Source organism: Coenobita brevimanus, chromosome 78 (assembly GCF_032717465.1).
Source record: "Coenobita brevimanus isolate Jiangsu-jjx chromosome 78, ASM3271746v2, whole genome shotgun sequence".
NCBI lineage: Eukaryota > Metazoa > Arthropoda > Malacostraca > Decapoda > Coenobitidae > Coenobita > Coenobita brevimanus.
In genome coordinates, this window is record NC_137031.1 from 17,886,050 (window position 1) to 17,908,855 (window position 22,806).

General features: G+C 42.9%; 1 protein-coding gene across 1 annotated transcript in view; it reads right to left on the bottom strand.

Moving 5' to 3' along the window:
• The window catches only part of LOC145408715 (organic cation transporter protein-like), a 67,892-nt gene that overhangs the window by 43,094 nt on the left and 1,992 nt on the right, over positions 1-22,806 (bottom strand). The window contains exons 3-5 of the mRNA XM_080279380.1: positions 20,357-20,492; positions 19,196-19,379; positions 18,757-18,860 (exon numbers count right to left, since the gene is read on the bottom strand). Of these exons, the coding sequence (XP_080135506.1) occupies positions 18,757-18,860; positions 19,196-19,379; positions 20,357-20,492 (424 nt within the window). The remainder of the gene's footprint in view (positions 1-18,756; positions 18,861-19,195; positions 19,380-20,356; positions 20,493-22,806) is intronic.

Here is a 22,806-nt window from a genome sequence, read left to right on the forward strand (position 1 = left end):
ATGCAAATATTTCATATCATTATTTTGGCTTTCATGATTATTGATTCTTGCTGGCCTAATGCCCCTTCAGGGTGATGGAGGACGAACCCCCGAGATATGACCTATGAAAATATATCCGGGCCAGAAACGGAGTGAACCTGCGTCTGAAGAGAACTTTTCCTTTCGCAAAGACTCGGTTTATCTTCATGGGGATGAATGAGTCTGACCTGTCATAGGATGGGATACATCTGGATACATCAGGCAACAAAAGGGTGTTGGATGGCGTTCTGAAAAGAGCGTGTTGCTTTCTTGGGCAATAAGCTCCTTGTGAGGGAGTTTAGGGTTTGATCTCCTGAACTGCCTAACATACTACCCTCACAGGAGCTTGACAAAATTATTTGTCAAAATTTTAATATCGATATTTGGCTTAATTTTAATTCATTTTATTTTTGTTTGGATTCTGTCCAAGAAAGACTACATTTAACTTAAAATCTGCACTTGCTGGCATCTTCTTTCACTTAATTGCCTATATAATGAAAATGGATAGAATAAAATCATTAAAGAGGCTTAGAGCAGCCAAAAAGGGAGCCATTACTAAACTGACCACTAACTTAACAGAATTTATAGAACATGCCGCAACCGTACATGATATCAAAGGAATGAAAGTGACGGTTGAGAAAATCCTCGCTGAGATCGAGTCTTAGAATCAGGAGTTGTATGAATTATATCCTGATGAAGACCTAGAAGGAGAAGCGGTCAGTGATATGGAATATGTTAATAAGGTCAACAGACACTTGATAGAATTGGAGAGTGCTCTAGAATTACCCGCCAAGGACTCGGTAGTAAAAGAATAGGCAGAGAGTCGGAAAGCAACAGGAATTAAATTACCGTCTCTGAAAATGCCAATATTTGATGGTGATCCCATTCAGTGGCTGGGTTTTGGGAAGCTATTTGACTGTAGTGTGCACTCCCGAACAGATCTGACAGACATCCAGAAATTTACGTATCTTAAGGGACAATTAATCGGTGAAGCACTCCATATTATTAGTGGATTCAGTTTGGTAGCAGCTAGTTATGAATCAGTAGTCACAGTTTTAAAGAATACCTACGGTGAAGAAGATCGCATTAATGCGCGCACATTGCAAAATTATGTAATTTACCTCCTCCAGCTCATGAAGTGAATGAGCTAAAAGACTTTTCTTCATCATATGAATGTGCGTTAGAATCACTACGTGCGATGGGAGTGACTGTGAGTGAAATTTATGCTGTTTTGCTCCATAATAAACTCCCTAGTACACTTTCAGAAGTGATCAAACGTGAACTAAAAGAGAAGTGGTTGGATGTAGATGATTACGTTCGTGTGATAAAGACTGAGATATGTAATATCGAAAGTAGACAGAATCCCATGGAACATTTGGGTGCGACCGCTACGGCAGCATATGCAGTGAAGCAAGTGAAACACGCTGAACCTATGCAGAGGAATGGATATAAATTGTGTTTTAAACCAGAACATTTTTGGGCTAAGTGTACAAACTATAAAACAAAGAAGGCAAAATTAAAGACAGCAAAGCAATTGAAGCTGTGTGACGGATGTTTGACGGCGTATCATGGTAGTCAGGGTTGTACAAATTCCAAAGTAAGGCCATGTCGATATTGCCAGCAGAAACACTACAACTCTTTGTGTCCGACAGCTCGTTCTGAACCCCATGAACAAACAGTAACCCAAGAACCAACAGTGACAATGGCTATGGCATCGAGTCGTAATGCAGTGTTGTTGCCAACGATTCAGATTCCATTGGTTACTCAAACGGGCCAGCAGAATAAGGTTAGGGCCTTATTAGATCAATGCTCACAACGTACCTTTGTTCTAAGATCAAGTTTAGTGAATTTGAAAGTTAACAAGATGAGAAAGGAACGTTTACAATTGCAAGGATTTACTGGCTCTATGGGTAGTGATGAGTAAAAGGTAGTGGAGTTGATTAACCGCCATCGTAGAAAGGTGCGCAAGTTGAGGGCGGTGGTTGTAGACGAACTACCTAAATATAGGCCAGGGAAGGGGCTGCAATATAATGTGCGAGATCTGAAGGCTCGGGGCTACAAGTTAGCAGATCCAAGTGTCACTAATGGGGATATAGTCGAACTGCTGATTGAGGCAGACCTTTATTATAACTTTGTACACGCTGGCTATATAAGGGAAGGAGGAATAATTCTGTTACCCACAATTTATGGATATACAATGAGTGGCACTTATTGGTCAGAAGAAGAAGGTACTCAAGTAGAGCTGGTAACTGTTCTGAAACTGGCAGTAGATCCGATAATGGAGTTAGCAAATACTGATGGCAGGAATACTACTCCAGAAATCAAGGATCTGACAGCTCTATGGACCTTAGATCACATAAGTATTAGTCCCAATGAGACCGATAAGAAGGGAGAGAAGGTATTAGGTAACTTCTATGAAACGGTGCAATATTCCAAAGAACAGGGACAATATGTTGTGGAATTGCCGTGGAAAGAAAACGTTGATAAGTTGACTGATAATTTTAAGTTAGCCTTGGGCAGATTAAGAGGATAGCAGAGTAAATTCATAAAGGATCCCAAATATTGCAAACAGTACAGTAAGGTCATCCAGGGTCAATTAGAAAGAGCATTCATAGAAAAGGTGGAGGACAAGAGTCTGGTAGGACATCCTGTACACTATCTAGCTCATCATGGTGTCACTAAAGATAGCTTAACAACACCAATATTAGAGTAATGTTTGACTGTTCAGCTAGAGAGCATGAGAGGGCATATAGTCTGAATGACTGCCCATCTTTGGTTAATGACCTCACACAGATATTTTTGCGCTTTCGGTGTCATCGTTTTGCCTGGGTGAGTGACATCGAGAAAGCATTTCTTATGGTGGGGTTATCTGAAAAGGATAGGGATGCCACTAGATTTCTTAGGCCTGTTGAACCTTTAAATCTAAATAGCCCTTATATGATATATAGGTTCAAGGCAGTGTTGTTTGGAGCCACTTGTTCCCAATTCCTCTTGAATGCCACCATACAGAAACATCAGTGGTTCAGGAGGATAAAGCCTTGATTGATAAATTAAGGAAAGGGTTGTATATTGACGATTTGCAATGAACCAAGGAAGATGAGGATGCTTTACAACAATTGTGTTGGGATGCCCTGAGAGTATTTTCAAGTGCCAATTTGTCCTTAAGAGAGTGGGTAACAAACAGTGTGAAATTGCGGAAGCTACTCCACCTAAAAGGTTTGGCTTCTGAAGTTCAGGACAAGGTAAAAATACTTGGCATTCATTGGCTAACTGATATGGATATGTTACAGATGAAGGGACACGAAAGTAGATCCACAGTATTGACGAAACGTGAGCTGTTGAGCATAACTGCAGGTGTGTTTGACCCTCTGGGAGTATTATTGCCGGTGACCATCCGTGCAAGAAAATTTGTGCAAGATCTATGGCGCATTGAATGTGGGTGGGATGTTCCCATACCGGAAGATAAGGAGGCTGAATGGCAGCGGGTGAGGATATGATTAACAGTACCAATATCGTATTTCCTCACCAAGTCACTGATAGTAAAAAGGTCACGCTGCATCTATTTAGTGACGCAAGCACCACTGCTTATGGTGTAGCAGCCTACTTAGTTAGTGAGGGAAGTAGTAGATTAGCTATGGCAAGGGCCAAAGTAGCACCCATTAAACCCCTCACTATACCAAAATTAGAACTCACTGCTGTCATGGTAGCAGCTCGTCTCGCCAAGTATATTTATGAGGCCTATGAGGATGAGTTAAGCATAGAAAAAATATACCTCTGGATGGACAGCCAGGTAACCCTATACTGGTTGTTTAGTAAAAAGCTGCTGCCTGTATATGTTCAGAACAGAATTGACGAAATAAAGGCATTAGTCCCTGATGCTGAATTTCGTTATGTGTCTACAAAGGACAACCCCAGTGATATGGTTTCCAGGGGGAAGTCACATGCGTCCTTAATAAGTTCTTTGTGGTGGGGAGGGCCTACATGGCTACCTCACCAAAAAATGTGGCCGGAAAATGGTCCATTTGAGGAAGTTGGGGACGCCACCATGGGTTGTCTCCTCTAAGAGACCCTGTCATTGCCAGTGTCGGTAACCCTTCCTGCCATATTGAATTGGGACCGATATGGTTCTTATGTGAAGACAAGGCATGTGATGGCGTGGGTATTGAGATTTATCAAGACACTGAAAGATAGGAGACAAAGAACACATGAGGCAATGCCGGCTTATTTGACAGTGCCGGAATTAAGGACAGCGGAATCAGTAATGATTAAGTTAGCTCAAATGGAAGAGTACCCTGAGGATTACCATTATTTATCCACTGGAAAGGGCACACCAAGTAATGTTGTGAAGCAGTTAGGCCTCTATATGGAAGGTGGGCTGTTGCATTGTAAGGGTAGGTTACAGCTGTCGGACTTAAAGGAGGAAGCTAAGTACCCTACCCTAATACCTAGTAAACATAGGTTAGCAGCTCTCCTTTCTGAGTACTGCCACAAGGTGTGTAGCCATAGTGGAGTAAGTTATGTTGTAAGTTACATAAGACAAAGATTTTGGATTCCTATGATCAGACAAGTTGTAAAGAAGGTTTTAAGGAAATGTATAACTTGTAAAAGGTTACAAGGTGCCCCATATAGTGCTGTACAAGCTCCGCCATTACCCTGCTTTAGGGTTCAGGAAGTGAACGCATTTCAAGTAACAGGAGTAGACTACACAGGTGCTCTACCCATTAAAGAAAAGGGTACCGTAGGGAAATTATATGTAGTATTGTTTACCTGTGCAGTTACTAGGGCTATACACATTGAGACGGTGTCGAACCTCTCCTGTGAATCCTTCATTCATACCTTCCGTCGGTTCTGTAGCAGGAGAGGCTTCCCTGAACCCATAATTAGTGATAATGCCACTACATTTATAAGTGGAACCAGTGTGTTGAGGGAGTTGAAGAATGATCCAAGGTTACAGAATGAATTGGTAAAGGTAAATTGTGAGTGGTGGTTCATACCTGCTAGGACGCCATGGTTCGGTGCCATCTGGGAAAGAGTGATAGGTTTCTCAGGCTGGCCTGAGAAAGGTATTGGGTCGAGCTTTAGTAACCCGTGAAGAACTGGATTATTGGAACCTGAGGCCACAGTCAATGACCGTCCACTTAGATATACATACTGTGACCTTGAAGAGCCACTCCCTATCACTCCTTCACAACTTATTAATGGGAGGCATCTTAGACAGTTCCCAAAACAGGAAGTCAGGGATGATGATCTCACGGACATCACCTGGCGGACTAATTCAGGAATAAACAGACGTCTCCTATACGTGACAAAGATTTTACTCGATCTGTGGAGGAGATGGACCACTGACTACCTTATATCTCTCATGGAGAAACACCGTCAAATGGCATACAAGAAGGGGAAGGCAGCGCCTCAAGTTGGGAATGTCGTGCTAATACACAACGATGGGCGTCGACTTCTCTGGCGTCTAGGTCGGGTCACCGAATTGTTACATGGTCCCGATCAAGAATGTAGGGTAGTAAAGCTAAGGACAAGCGCCGGTTTGAGCACTAGACCAGTGGTTAAGCTGTATCCATTAGAAATTGATGTAGAAAGGAAAGAAGATGACAGCCAAACCGGCGCTATCCAACACCTCCCTACACCCATAAATGACCGATGTGATGCCTCGTTGAGGACATCACGTTGGACCGCCTTAGGTTCCTCCCAACTATGGCATACCTTGATTGGGACAGGACAGTTGTAAATATTGTATATATTCTGGGCGGGGGAGTATGTCATGGATTTCGGGTTTGAATATTCCCGCCCACGACAGCACATTTTTTTGTAAATAATTTCCTGTACTGCATAAATTGGGTAAGATATTATTTATCGCTAGAGATAAATCTGGTCATGGAGAAAACAACGAATTTTGTTATATAATTATTTAGTAATGTTAACTTTCATTTGATTTACTTCGTGCACGAAGCTGCTCGAAGCTGACTAGTTCTCTCCCTGCTACCAGAGAGTTCAGTTCTCTACCTGCCACTAAATAGTAAACATACGTGCCTCAAACTCTCGACAAGGATCAGCCATCTCTCTGCTATCAATACCTTCAACACCATACTTAAGTACTCAGCATATTTATTAGGCCTAGAATATTTATACTGAGTACTGATCAAAACGCCATATTCACATACCGTATATTATAATGGTGAATTGTTTCGCTTTATGTTAGTTAATAATTAAGACCCCCTACAGTGATAATAACTAACAGTTATAGCTGATTCCATCTAACGCCTGATGATTAGCTTTCTGCTAATAATGAGGAACAAGAAATGCCAGTTCTCCTGCCATCTCCATCCGCCCCCCCCAAAAAAAACAAAAATCTTGTTTCAGTGGCTGCCTTTTTGCCCTTCGTTCCAACAAGGGACATTACGTATATTTTACTTTAATTTCATATGATTTAATGGTCATTAGTCATTCTGCTAATCTGTCACAGTTTATAGTCATTCTGCTAATCTGTCACAGTTTAAGTGTTCAATGCATATTGCAGTAACGGCCTATTTTTGCACTGTAGTCCATAAAGTTACCATTTCATATAGATCTGACATTTTTGAAGAATGATTTGTTCACACTGATCCTTTTTTTTTTTTTTTTAATCATGTAGTGCAATGACAAGTTTCATACGTTCGCTTCAGCCCTAACAATTCTATTTTAGCTAACACCAAACTATTTTCATCAGTCGAGGGCGAGTATAGGAGCTTGAGTGTTAATCTTAGTCGTGAATTGTTGAATCTGGAACAGAAGAAGACACACACCGCCTCCTTGAGAAAGATTGTCTAATGCTTGCATACATTTCTTGTAACCATTTTCATTTTTGCTCTAATATTGACAGGATTCCAAGCTATTCAGCCTCTTGAGAGGAATATATTCCTACATGTCACCACCTTTGTTCTGAGATTAGTGGAAATTGCTTACAGGTAGTGAAAACTGCATGAGTGGCAGTGATTTAGGGGGAAGGACAACAGCTAAACTAAACTTCGTGCAATTGCGTTAAGAATTATCCGTATTGTTACGTCCCTGTCCTACACTGCCACAGGCTCCAACAGCACTAGTACAGTGCACGAAGGACGTTGCCCAGTGATTTGTTCTTCCTATGGTCAGCCTTTATGTGTACAGTGGAGAGAATCAACTCAGGCATTGTAAATATACACCGGCTTTTTAAGTTCACTGGCTATATTTTTCAAATAATTACACTTCATGCTTTCCAACTTCACTTCACTATTCTCACAAGCACAGGAGCTATACAGACTTTACTGACTGCAATTACACTTAATGCTTGACAACACTTCACTATTATCACAAGTTCCAATGATATACAAACTTCAGTAAATCTTCACTATTTGCCAGAAACACTTCACTGTTTTCAAAAGTACCGAAAATATACAAACTACACTGACACTGCACTGTCACTGCACTACACTCAAACTGAACTGAAAACCAACTGAACTAACTCTAGTCTCTTCCCCATTCTTATATAAGCTTGCACTACTCTAGAAACTTCTACATTTTTCCACAGTTATGGTGTATTCCAAAGAGAGCATAGCTACCAACTTGGAGACAACCAAAACATGCCAGAGCTCTCCCACACTGCACAACACTCTACATTATTTAGCATACAAACGTAAATTAAATTACGTAATTTAACAGGCGATCACATAAGTATAACATTATAAAGGAAAAGAACACAAAAATTAATGCATACCTTACGAAATAAATACGCTCGCAAACAGCAGGCAAACTGGCAACTCTGACTCGTACCAGAACCTACGGCAAACATCAGGAAACATCGAGGACTTGCTCGACTACCTAACTGGCAAATCTTGCGTCTTAACACTACCCCCTCCCTAGTCCTTTGTCGTCTCGCCAATACTACACAATATATATAAACATAAACCTTAATCCTAAATGAAACTTCTATATACAAAATAATCCTTCAACCTATCATTCTTCTTCTATTCCGCTTCCGACGGCATCCTTGCTCTTCCACACAGTCCACTCCTCCAGGAAAGTCTTGGTCCTCTTCCTGATTCATTTCGTCCCCCAAGAAACTGTCACCATGCTCTTGCACTTCATCTCGGTGGTCCTACTCAGCATCATCAGCTGCAGGAGAGCATGATTCCTCGGAGATGTCCCAGCTGTACTGTCCTGGCCCACGCTACAGCCACAGACAATTCACATGTACCACCTTTGGGCGAGACTTCCTGCCTCCCTGAATCTGATATGTTACATCTGATAGGTGGTCCAACACAGTGTAAGGCCCGTCCCATGGGTTCTGCAGTTTTGGTGACTATCCCTTCTTTCGCTGAGGATTGTCTAACCAAACTTGGTCACCATCCTTGAACCTCACCTTACTTGCCTTGGCATCATACTTGCACTTCATCACCTCTCCTGAAAACTTAAGGGCTCCTTGCACTTGATGATGTACCTCAGCCAGCTTTCCTAAAGATGCTTTGCATAGCTGGAGGTGTCTGTAGGCAGCTCTTTACCAGGTGGTCTTCCCATAAACAAGTCAACAGGTAAGCATAACTCATGGCCCAACATCGATTTTGCAGGGTGTAACCGGTAGACTCATGGAATGCAGACCGGTATGCCATCAGCAACGCAGGTAATTTCTGGTCCCATTCTGTTTGTCCTACGCAGTACTTGGCCAGTTCTTGTCCCAGGGTCCAGTTGAATTTCTCCACCATCCCATCTGACTGTGGCCTTAGCGGGGTCTTCCTGGTCCTCTTGATCCCCAATAACTTGCAGCATTCACGGAACACAGCAGACTCGAAGTTTCTACCATGGCCTGAATGTACCTCTTGTGGCATCCCAAAACGACAGAAAAACTGGTCAACCAATACCTGGGCAACAGTCGCAACCTCTTGATTGGGGACGGCATAGGCTTCTGGCCACATTGTGAAGTAGTCCAAGGCAACACATACCAATTTCCTCTTTCAGTGAGTGGCAGAGGTCCCGGAATGTCCACTGTGACTCTTTCCATCGGTGCACCCACTTGGTACAGTTGAAGAGGGGTGCAACCACATTTCTTGGGTCCCTTCTTGGCACAACACACATCACAGGCCCGACATCACTCTTCAACATCCTGATGCATGCCAATCCAGTAGAACCTCTGTCACAGCCGGCTTAGAGTTTTCTTCACTCCTAGGTGTCCACTAGTGATCTGGTTATGAGACTCATCCAAGATCTCGGACTTCATCTTCTTCGGAACCAGCAGTTCCCAATACTTGCTAAGGCCATTGGGTGTCTCCCTCTGATGCTGCAGTAGTCCACTGTTCAAATGAAGAAGGTCCCACTGACGCCAGTGGTTCTTGGTCGCAGGGCTTAACCTGGAAACTTCTTCCCAAGATGGTCACACTATACTCCATTGTAGCCACTCTAGCACTGGTTGTAAATCTGCATCCTCCATCTGCATCCTCTTCAGGTCTTCTTCATCTGACGCTGGCCCTGTCACTGCAGTACAGCCGCATTTCTTACTACGATCTTCCGTTCTACTACACTGCCAGCACTCCGGGTCACAAGGCCGATGACTCAGGCTGTCAGCATTGCCATGAACCCGCCCAGGACTGTGCTGCACCTCATAATTGTGCTGATCTAGCTTCCCGAGCCAGCGTGCCAGTTGTCCTTCCAGAGTCTTTAGCATTTTCAGCCACTTGAGTGCTGCATGGTCCATCCTGATGATGAAGTAGGACCCATACAAGTAGGAATGGAAGAAATCAAGGCTCTTCATCACTGCCAAGGGCTCGTTACGGGTCACACAGTAGTTCCACTTCGGTGGGCTGAGCTTCTTGCTGTAATATGCCACCACATGCTCCTTGTCGTCCTTCTTCTGCGACGGGATTCCACCAAAACCATGGTCACTAGCATCACAGTCCAAGATAAATGGCTGATTCTGGTCTGGGTACGGCAATACTGGAGAGCTTGCCAATGCATCCTTGAGTTCATTGAAGGCCTTCTGAGTGTCTGCTGTCCACACAAACTTATGCCTTTTCCCCAACAGCTTGTGAAAGGGTGCAGCTATCATTGTAAAGTCCTTGAGAAAACACTGATATTAGATGCACAAGCTTAGGAAACTCTGTAGCTCTTTCATGCAAGTTGGAACTGGCAAGTTTTCCACAGCTGCCACCTTCTCTGGGTCAGTACAGACACCGCCCTCACCTACAATGTGTCTCAGGTACTTCACTTCCTTCTAAAAACAGGAAGCACTTCTTGGGGTTCAGCATGAGGTGCATTGTGTGGATCTTGTTCAACACCTCTGACAGCCTCTCCAATTCCTGATCAAAAGTCTGTCCAAATACAATTACATCGTCCAGATAGATGGGTGCTGTCTGGCAGTGTAGGCCTTCCAGTATGCAATCCATTAGTCATTCAAAAGTAGCTAGGGCATTGCCTAGCCAAAAGGCATCACCTTAAACTGCCATAAACCCCACCTGTATGAAAAGGCTATCTTCTCTTTGTCCTTCTCTGCAACCTTGACCTGATGATATATTGCCTTCATGTCTAGGGTGGAGAACCACTTAGCACCTGACAGAGCATCCAGGATGTCATCAATTCTTGGCAAAGCTTATGCGTCCTTCACTGTCATATCATTCAGGGCTCGATAATCTACACAGCACCTTACTGAGCCATCCTTCCTCCTTACCAGAACCACTGCTGATGCCCAAGGACTGCTGGATTTTTGACTTCTGAGATGCTCTATCACCTTCTCCATATCTTGCCTTTGGGCTGGCGCCATCCTCCGTGCTGGCTGTTTAATCGGGTGGTGATTTCCAGTGTATACAATGCTCCACCAGATCAGTGTATCCCAAGTGTAGGTCTTCGGTGGAAAAGAAATCAGCAAACTCTGTCAGCAGCTGCCTCAGCTTCAGCACTTGAGCTGTCCAGGCATTTCAACTCCTTGAGAAAAGGACTTGTTAGTGCTCTGGCAGATACCGATCTTCTTTGACTATGCTCCTTTTACAGGCCTTTCTCTAATGCCATTCAGGGTCCACCACCTGGCACAGTCCCAGAGTTTCTCCCTCGTTAATCTTCTGTGGCTCAAGGGAGAAATTGGCCACCACAACCAACACTTCACCTGCACCTATTTCCACCAGAGTTCTCCCCACCATCACTCCGGCCTTTGTCTTGCACTGTACATCAGGCTCCACCACCCCTAGATAGTTGTCAAAAAGAGCCACTCACTTTACACTGGAGCAACAGTTCTGATTTGGGGGGTATCACTGTAGTGCAGTGCACCCTCACTTCGCCACCAGAACTGGTACGTTTCACTGTCATGATGGGAACTGACCTTCCTAAACCCTTCAGCTTCATGGAGCATTAGTCCAGCTCACATCCCATGGACACCAGATAGTCCAGACCCAGAAGGCAAGGATCCTCCATGTTGGCCACATAGACTGGAAGAGTAGCCTTTTGCCCTGCCACTTCAATCCGGACATCCAGGGGTCCCCTCAGTTCTGCATGGTGAAAGTTACGCCACACAGTTGTTCTGATGAGTCAGGTCGATACCGATGATGTAACACATCAGCCTCACAAAAGTCTACTCTGAGGCCGAATCAGTCACCAAGGAACACTTCTTTCTGTCTATCCTTCTGTCTGGCTGTCAATTGCCATTCTTTTGCATTTTGTCAGTGGTGGGGTGACTTGGGAAAAGCCAACTGGTGGTTCCCCCTTAACATCAGCATTCATTAGTTTTCCGCTTCTTTCTGGTCGTCTTCAGACACTCAGAACTGAAGTGTCCCACCTCACTACATGTCCAACACATTTTTGTTACAACTGAAGATTTCCTTGCACTGCTCTGTTCTTGTTCCTTCTTCCATTTGTGACAATCCTCCTTCTTGTGTCCCGGCTTCCTGCAGAACCAGCAACCTCCACAGGTATTCTTTTGTTCCCTCTTCCACTTGTAGCAGTCCTCTTTTGTGTCCTGGTTTTTCACAGTACCAGCAATTTCCCTAAAATTTTTCCACTCCACATACCTGCCCCTTTCTTGCCTTGAATCCTGCACTACAACCTGTCCGAAAAGTGGACGTACTGGACTTGACATAGGACTCAAACTCTAGAGCCCTGGCTAGTGCTTCTTGCATGCTCCTTGGTTATGCCTGCTTCACTTACACGTTCAACTTTGCACTGTCAAGAGAATTGATGAACCGGTTCCTCAGGAACCAACAGGTTAGGTGTAGCTCCAGGGTACGCCTTGTATGCCATACTCTCCAGGTCATGAGCAAGCTGCTGTAGAGATTCTCCTCGAGCCCGTACATGGCTCTGGAATCTTGCTTTGTAAACCTCAGTCTGGCACATGGTTCCATATCTGTGCTCCAGCACTTCTACGGTAGACTGATAACTGTTCCTCTCCATCACTGACATCTGACCTAGAATTTCCATGCAGCACCCTTAAGGCTAGTTGGAAGCTGCGCTGCCGTCTGCCTATCATCCCAACCATTCTGATCCACAAGTAACTCAAACGGTGCGCGGTAAGCTTCCCAAAATACTCTACCATCAAATTCCTGAGGTTTCTTTTTAATTGGACCCCATTATAGTCAAGCACTTCACTGGTTTCGGGCCTAAAAAATGGGGCATCATATTTAAGGCCAGGACTTAAAACTTCTGCATTCTGATTACTCAGCCCTGCAATGCTACCTTTAAATGTTTGGGATCCATCAAGATTCATATTCTCCTTGTACACTAACCTGAGTCTCAACAATGCAATATTTCTCTACAGCTTAATTTTTCTCACTTATCTTCACATGGTCAACTACATGCTTCAAGTGGTTATCTACCTGCTGTCTGCATTCTGCCACTATTTTCTCACTAATTGACTTCAACTGGTCGTCTAAATGCTGTTTACACTCATCACATTATTGCATACCTCATACTTCTGCTACTCTAGCTTGACATCTACTTCCTCCTTAAGCTGTTGCTGTTCTTCCTTCATTTCCTTCATGAAAGCATCCAGCTGTCTTCGCATCCTCAGTTGTAATTCCCTCTGTTGATCCTGTAATGCCTCTTGAAGTTGTTCATATCATTCTTTTTGTTCTTCACGTTGTGCCTCTAGTCATTCACTCTGTCCTTCCAGTTGTTCTTTGAGTTCTTTCTGTCCTTCATTCTGTGCCTGTAGTCCTTCATTCTGTGCTTGTAGTTGGACACTTTGTGCTTGTAATTGGACACTGTGTGCTTGTAATTGTTCTTTGAGTTCTTTCTTCTGTGCCTGCAATAGCTTCGCAGTTATCACCAGGGACATTTCCTCCTCCTGTCCAGCTCGAGACCTTGTCTGCACACCTTCTGCTTCCATGTCGAGGATTAGCCTCACTGTAGCCCTTAATAATCCCACTCCTGACACCAGTGTTACATCCCTGTCCCACAGTGCCACAGGCTTCAACAGCAGTAGTACAGTACAGGAAGGACGTTGCTAAGTGAGTTGTTTTTCCTACTGTCAGCCTTTAGGTGTACAGTACACAGATTCAGCTCAGGCGTCGGAAATAAACACCGGCTTCTTAAGGTCACTGTCTTTATTTTTCAAACAATTACACTTAATGCTTTCCAACTTCACTTCACTATTCTCACAAGCACTGGAGCTATACAAACTTTACTAACTGCAATTACACCTAATGCTTGACAACAGTTCACTATTTTCACAAGTTCCAATGGTATACAAACTTTAGTAACTCTTCAGTATTTGCCAACAACACTTTACTGTTTTCACAAGTACCAAAAATATGCAAACTACATTTACAGTGCACTGACACTGCACTACACTCAAAATGAACTGAAAACTGATTGAACTTACTCCAGTCTCTTCCCCATGCGTATGTAAGCTTACGTTACCCTAGACACTTCTACATTTTCCACAGTTCTGGTGTACTCCAGAGAGCACACAGTTACCAACTCAGAGACAACCAAAATATGCCAGAGCTCTCCCACACTGCACAACACTCTAAATTATGTAGTATACAAACTTAAATTACGTAATTTAACAAGCAATCACATAAATGAAATATTATAAAGAAAAAGAGCACAAAAATTAATGCATACCTTATGAAACAACTATGCTCACAAACAGAAGGCAAACTGGCAACTCTGACTCGTACCGGTACCTACGGTAAACATCGGGAAACGTCGAGAAGCTGCTCGACTACCTAACTGGCAAATCTCGCTTCTTAGCAGTGTTAAGCTTTGCGTTAATGTGTACACGTATGAGTCCTCTAATCTGGATAATGACACACGATTTAACTGATCTGAGCTAAATAGTAGGAGGCAAAGTGTCAAAATGATGAAATTTGAAAGTTGTAAAATGAAGAATGTATTTGCATTCTAGGAGTATTGGCAATTTCTTTTTTCTTTCTTTTTTTTTTTTTCAACAGCCAGGGAAACGATACCAGATACACATGTAGTCATAATTTTTGGTTCTTATTTTGCAGCTTTCCATATCTACATTATTACTTAAGGGCCCATGGTCTCTTATTATTATATTAAGAATGCTCATGTATTAATGTACTTGCTATTCATGCCTGGACACCGATAATCAACAATGTACTATTTTGTTTACCAAGTAGCTTCATGTCAGTGTGGGCAATAGCAGGAGAGATTGTTTTCGTATCTTTCCAAGATTTCTTTCCTTTTACTACCTTATTACTTCGTGTTGTTGCGCTTTAGACTATTTCTTACTTATCTACTTATCCTCTTACATATATTTTCTCATATTGGATGTAGTTTAAGCTATAAAGAATTGACAGAGGCTAGATATGGCAATAGTGATAAGATGGCCGCCACGCAGACGAAGGGGTCATATGCCGTGTATTATTTGTATGTGTTTTGTGATTCTGAATATTGGAGACGGAACTGAGTGTCTCCCAGGAAGTCTTGAGTATTCCCTGCACACCATATAGTAAGCATAGCCGTCTGGGAGCAGTTGTTGATGCTGTAAGTAGCGAGAAGCCTACATTCATTCACTCGTTCCCAGGCAAAACATGTTCCTCTCAAGTCTAAATTTATTCATATGCCCTTAGGGCACGTGATTGACTGCCTTTTAATTTTTATTCATAGCTACTTGATACTACGCCAGAATAGTTGTTAATTGCCCCGCCGATGATGTTAATTGTTGCCGTACAAAATTTCCCTCTGTGCTTTGATTTATTGATTAGCCTACCTGACGATTATGCTTGCGAGACTTATTCGAGCCAGAGAGTTAATTATAGTCACCGTAAACCCCTTCAGTACGAAAGATCTTTCAAGTTGAGTTAAATCATTAAGAGGTAACAAGAGTAAACTAACTATACCATTTAGTGAGGGTATTAATTACAGCAGATAATTTCTGGTCTTGTGGCACTGTCAAAAGTGTCTGTTTACTCCATTATTGCCAGAATAATATGGTAATTTGATCCTTACAGTCCGATGCTTCATTTAATTTTACTACTGCCAACCCCGGACGATTATAGTCAGTTTAGGTTAGACCTCCAGTTGTGCTAGGGTTGATGAAAACTCTAGATAATCCATCTGGAAATTTGACTGTGTAAACTAAATACCGTAACTGGATATAACAGGAGCAGAGCTAAAAAAAAAATAATAATAATAATCACGAGATTGAAGGGACTAATTAAGTGGTGTCAAGTCTACTGTCTTGAACTGCTATAGAGTGTTACTGTTATTGTTTATTAAGGCGTGCCAGTTTTTATTAGAGGTGCACCGGAACTTAGTTCCGGCCGGTTACTTCCGGCCGGAACCTCAATTTTTATAAAGTTCCAGTTCCGGCCGGAACTTAATCTCCTAGTTCCGGTGCATCCCTAGTTTTTATGTATACCAGTACCGCCAGTGCCAGTTTTTATATATAAACACTAGTAAGGTACTGCTAAGCTTATATACTGTACTTTTGATAAGCCTGTTTATCATTTACCGGGTACTTAGGAATAATGTTTGTAGTCTCATTTTCCAGTGTACCTTGTTTATCATTACCTCCGCCAGCGAAGTTGGGGGTTATGTACTCAATTTTTTTTTTTTTTTTTTTTTTTCACGGTCTCCAAATGTGCTCAATGAATTTCAATGAAATTTGGTGGAAGGGTGGGCCATAAGCCAAGAAAGAATTGAATTTGGGGGGCCATCCGGACCCAATGTCGTATGCACGGAGTGACTTTATGCAGGAAGTTACCGCTTAGCTAAGTGCGCATGCGTCGAATGCCCTCTTAGTTGCTGTGCTGAAAGTATCTGCATGTTATCTCAAGTATTGTGCCATTTATCAATGACAGTTTGTGAAATTTATGTGTCGGATATAGTTGGAAGTCTTATTGACCTATATGTAACTATAGGTCGATATAGATATATAAGTAAATATACATATGTATGTTAAGGCAGACTGTGATATGTCATTTCGTGAAGTAAGGGTGGTTTAATTTAGGTTTATTTAGGTTAGGTTGATCTAGGATAAGGTTTGGTTAGGTTAGATTAATCTAGGCTAAACAGAGAAGGGAACGGTAACTTCCTGCATAAAGTCACTCCATGCATATGACACCGGATTTGGATCCTGCGATTGCACTGGCGAAGGTATAAGCTCTCTGAGTCCTAGTTTATTTCAGTGTCATGTTTATTCTCGTGTGCCATGTTTATATTTACTTTAGTGTGACGTTTATTTAATTATCTATTTTTAGTGCGCTGTGTTTATAAGACTATATTCCAGTACACAATGTTTATTCCAGGGTGTCATGTTTATCGTTATTTATTCCAAGCCTGTTATCGTTTGCTCAAACCTTCTGTCGTTAATGCCTGTGATGCCAAGACAGTATAGTCTAGTGTAGTTTGCCAAATTTATCATCATTTATTAAAGCGTGTATTCATGTTTCTCAAGCCGTTTATCATTTACTCCTGTGTACCAAGTCTGTCATCATTTATTTCGGTTATTCGTGTTTATTCCTGTAGTGGTAAATCTGTTTTCGTTTATTCAGTTGGGTATTCAAGTTTGACAAGTTCATTATCGTTTATTCTCTTGTAGCCTAAGCTTAATATGTATATACCGGTGTTTATTTGGTGTTGCCAAACCTGTTCTTAATTCCAGAGGTTATGCCAATGTTCAGGTCTCGGTATTTAAAGTTTTTCATTTAATTCGGTGTTGCCAAGCCAGTCGAGTACCAGTACGCCAGTATAATCAAGCATAATATGGTTAACTACAATATTACCAAGCTCATTATTATTTATTTCAATCGTGCCAAGTTCTTGCATCATTTATTACAGTATTATCACATCTGTAATCGTTTATTCCAGTGATGCAAAGCTTGTTTACCTCATTTCAGTTTTGTCAAGCTTATCGTGTGTTCCATTGTTGCCACGCTTATTATCGTGTATTTCAGATTTGCCATACTTATCATCATTAAATCTTGTGATGTAGTAAATAGTTAATAACTATTTCAGTTTTGATCGTATATGAATCTGACTTGGTGGATGAGTTGATGATGACACTTTTTTTTTTTTTTTCATGAATAAGTCAAAGTTCAAGGTTACAAGGCAAGGTTAACTTAGCCATTGTGGCGGTGGCTGAATCGGTAGAGAGGCGGCCTGCAGTCCTGATGGACCCAGGTTCGAATCCTGGCTGGGGCAGGGAACAGTTTAAGGATTTGAATTTCATAAAAGCAGACTTTCCTGATCTACCAGAAGACCCGCCGACATGTCATAAAAGTACCCCCGCTAATACCAATACACCAGTCCTGTATGAGACAGCCCTAGCATGTATTCAATATGGACGGTGGGTGTTAGCGCCGAAGTGGTGACATGTGGAGAGGTGTATGGTATGTAGGAGGACTACTGGGCCTTGAGAGCAGGCTGTGAAGCCTATGCTCAGAGTCGGACACATAAAAAAAAAAAAAAAAAAACTTTGTGGAAGGATTCAGGTTAAAACAAAGATACAGATATTTGATTCCGAGAACAATTAATCGAAGGTCAAGGTCACTGGCAAAGTCAGTTAAAATAATTTTTATTTGCTGACCCAGAGGTGGCAGAAGGGTTAAGGGTTAGACAAGAATGAACCATTACCATTGTGAGAGTACAGTAAGCCGGCAAAAGGCAGGTCTCACGTCAGTCAAATATTCTGCATTTAGACCAGTTGATGGGGGCTTGTGTTACATTGTTTTTAATATGATTTAGTTCACGCTGGGTGGGGGGGGGGGATGATATCTGACTGGCAGAAGACCACCACCATTATTAACACCTTCACGTCCATGGTCTCTTAAGCTGAAACATCCGTTTCGATGCAGCAAGACTAAAGCAAACGTGAAGTTGTTCCTCATAGTGCAGTTATTGTTGCAAGGTTCTGTATCAGTAGCTCCATCACTACGATCAAGTCATGTTTAGTTCATCAGAGCTTTGATATCGCCAGGTAAATTTGTTCAGCTTAGCTGAGACCTTATTATGAAGAGTTTACAGATGGTTTCATTAACCTATTTACAATAACCCGATAAAGGAAGAGCTGCTCAGGAATCTCCAGTGTCATCTAGAATGCGATATTACGAGGTTTCCAGTCCCACGTAGAATAAGATTTCATTAATCCCTTCAGGATAAATCTCTAAGGAAGAGGTGCTATGAAGCCTCCTGTGCCTCCTAGAATATGGCTTAGCGAATTATCCAATGGCGCTTGAATACGGCCTAAAACACACACACACACACACACACACACACACACACACACACACAGAATGACCTTAAGTATCGAGAAGGTTTCTTACTCACACGTCAGTCATGTATCCGAAGACCACCGCCCCCACCATCTCGCCCGCCATCACCACAGCCTCCGTGGTGGAGTACAGAGGCAGCCTCTCGCACACCAGGTCCCACTGTAAGACACGAGAAAGGGCGAGGATTAGTGGCTGTCGACCACACGGGGGTCATTTAGGGGAATAACAGCAAAGTTTTTATGATCTGAGGGGAAATTCTGTGACCTGGAATGCTTAGGGTCAGCGCACATGTCATCGGTATGAGGGCAATTTAGGGAGACATGTTTAGTAAAATTGGTGGACTAACTTCCCCCCCCCTTCTCTCTCTCTCTCTCTCTCTCTCTCTCTCTCTCTCTCTCTCTCTCTCTCTCTCTCTCTCTCTCTCTCTCACACACACACACACACGCACACACACACACACACACGCACACACACAAACACACACACACACACACCTCAGTAACAACGGTGGACTGGTACTGCGTCCGATTGAAGTCCCTCGCCTCACACTCTATAGGACTGTCCGAAAATGTAGTAAGTGACGACCTGTTTGCCATGGCGGCCTCGTAGCCCATCGCAGCCACCTGGTCGTAGTCGTAGTCGTACATCCTGCAGCTCTCGTAGTCACCCGTAGCATTACTGTGGACAGTGCAGGTTTATGTTAGTCGCTGAAGGACACATGTACCTGTTGGCTATGGCATATTCTTAACTCGTCTTGGCCACCACCTCTTAATCATAGGGCACGGAGCCACACTAAATGCTTGCTGATGCCTGCGGGTGCGGGCGAGAGCTTCAATGGACCACAGTGATGCAGTACTCCCGTCAGCGTCAGCAAGCATTTGGCGTGGGGGACGTGGCTTTAGTCATACGAGTCGCAAGGATGTGCTTCAGAGTCTCGGGAAGATTTATTTCGCAATAAGTTTGGCGCATTACCGAGAGAGAGAGAGAGAGAAAGAAAGAGAGAGAGAGAGAATAGCTTTCTAGTGTGCTCATATTAAGACCTTATGGAATTCATGAGCATTTCGAGAAGAACCCATGGATTTACATGAACGTTGTGAAAGTCTTCCGTCCTCCAAATTGTGGTTCCAGCTCAAATGTAAAGGGTTCTGACTTTGGGTACCCAGGAGGTTTCAAGCGTATCCTCTGGCCTCTATATTCTTTTCACTCAAGCATGCCCTAAGACGGCCATTGCTCCTTCTTAAATGCTGAACTCTATGAAGAGCTTAACACTAGGATACGGTATTTACTCTTGCCCGTCTGTTGAGCAATGTAAAATAAGCAGGAAAAGGACAAAAGCTGGGTTGAGATGAAAAGAACATTGGTTGTTATTAGACAGTATCGCAAGCGTTGTGTTAGAAACATTGCAGTTATGCATACAGATTCATACTGCAGCACTACATTTCTTGGTAAGGTGAACAGTATTTATTCATCAGTAGACATGGTTACTCTTTTATGTCTGTGTTAAGCACGTGTAATATCTCTTACAGTTTGATTTTTCAGTAATGTAGGTAACTGTGCTAATACCTCATCGAATAATGATCGTTCGCATACATCATAAAATGAACACAAAGAGCAGTGTTGTGTGTGTGTGTGTATGTGTGTGTGTGTGTGTGTACCTGTATGGGATGGCCAGGGATAACACCTGGTGTTGTGTCCAGTTGGAGGTCACCAGCTGGGGCACGAGGCACCAGTGGTCGGGGGTCGCTCCCAGGAACTGGTACGACATCTGCTGCAACGGCGAGATGAACGCCACTGCCGGTAGAAAAGAACCCGTATTTAGAAACCTTACTAAGCTCATATTCTCGTCGGCTAAGGAGGCTCTCTGGCACCCCTTCCTTGCCATACTTCTTTTTTTCTTTTTACTCCGACGTGGGCTGTAACCGCCGTCTCTCCATCTTGAATACTAAGTTAACAATCGATTCACACTGGAATATGATGCTAGTCAGAAATAAGTAATTAGCAGTAACACGACTACAGTCTGGACCAAGTTAGGGTGAAAGAAGTATAGTCAATTTCTGTAGTTGTCAGGTTAATCTATTCCTGTATGCTATTTACCATATCTTTGTGCATATAGAAAAAAGTATAAATAGCTGACAAAAAAGTAATACACGTATGCGATAATATGCAAAAATAAGTCGCCAAGAAACACAGTGAGGTGTTTGGGCCATGTCGAGAGGATGGAGAGTGAGAGACTAACAAGGAGAGTGTCTGTGAGTGAGCTGGAGGGAAGGAGAGGGAGGAGGAGACCAAGGATGAGATGGAGGGATGGAAGAGGCGTGTGAGCCGGGAGAAAGGCAGTGAAATGGTGGGGGACAGGGCGACATGGAGGCGATTTGTTTGTGGCCACCCCTTACGGGATTAAGGCGTCTGATAATAGACAGATAGAGAGATAGATGTCACCAAGAATACTTATTGACAGTTAGGGAAAAAACAGGAATTAGCTGGAGAAGAACAGGAAGTTTTTAGGTGTAGATTAGATATTCATTCTTAGATCTTTAGTGGAAAAGTTTCTAGAGAAGGGAAAGAAGGTGTATGCAGCCTTCATGGATCTGGAGAAAGCATATGACAGGGTGGATAGAGAAGGATTGTGGAAAGTATTAATGATATTGTATATGGAGCACATGGAAAGTTGCTGAATGCTGTGAAGAGTATGTATGAGGGTGCTAAAGCTGCAGTGCGTGTGGATAGTGAACTAATGAGGGTGCTAAAGCTGCAGTGTGTGTGGATAGTGAACTAAGTGAAGTTTTCTACTTGAAGGTTGGATTGAAACGGGGATGTGTCATGTCTCCATGGTTGTTCAATCTGTAAATGGATGGGGCAATAGAGATACATAATGGGGCAGTGGATGTTGGAGCGTCCTTAATGAGAAAGGGCAGTGTTTGGAAACTCCCTGTAATGCTGTTTGCAGATGATACTGTGTTGTTAAGTGAAGACGAAGGGGAGCTTCAATGCTTGGTGGATGAGTTTGGGAGAGTGTGTAAGAAATGGAATCTAAAGGTGAACGTAGGGAAGAGTAAAGTTATTGACCTCGAGTGAAGTGAAGTCAGTGAATGTACAGTGAGGTTGGAGGAGGAGGAAATGGAAAATGTGAGGTGGTTTAAGTACTTGGGTAGTGTGATGAGTAAGGATGGAAGTTTGGAGGGTGAAGCACTTGAGGATACGACATGGAAGAAAGGTTGCTGATCCCTTGAAAGCAGTGATAAGAAACAGGGAAGTGAGCATGGAAGTGAAAAAGTTACTACATGACAATATTGTGATACCAACTCTAACGTATGGAAGTGAAGCTTGGACCTTGTTGGAGGGACAGAAGTCAAGAGTGAGAGCAGTGGACATGAGTTATTTGAAAGGAGCCTGTGGAGTCACATGGAGAGACAGACTGACAAATGAAGATATGAAGGAGAGTTGTGGTGTGGATATGGATGTGATAGGAAGCGTTAGGAGAAACACACTGAGGTGGTTTGGCCATTTGGAGAGGATGGACAGTGAGAGACGGACGACTAGAGTGTATGTGAGTGAGATGGAGTGGGAGGGGGTAGAGGGAGGGGGAGGCTAAGGATGAAATGAAGGGATGGAGTGGAGAGGTATATGAGAGAGGGGTGTGTGTGCTGGGAGCAGGGCAGTGAAATGGCGGAGGACAGGGCGACATGGAGGCGATTTGTTTGTGGCCACTCCTCACTGCCTTAAGGCGTCTGACAATAGATAGAAAAGTTACTATGATCCATCATATGCCGCCTAGAAACGATCCCCAAGCTTAAGTTTTAAGATTGCTTAGTTATGCATTTTTCTTCATTTATTTATAAAGAAACCAAACACTTTGCGGCCAGATCAGAGTGAAGGTTCAGTTGACAGAATGGGAAAAACAAAAAGGTCTATAATATTAACTGGTATGTAGCATTTGTTTATCCGATAATTTTGATTGGGGTGCTTTATCACTACATATCAAGGTCATAGAAGTCGATAATGACTTTATCGATGTGGATTATTATCAGTATCATCATTCGTATTACCACCACCACCAGCACCAACACCATCATCATCATCGTGCCAACTTTAATTCCCATCTAGA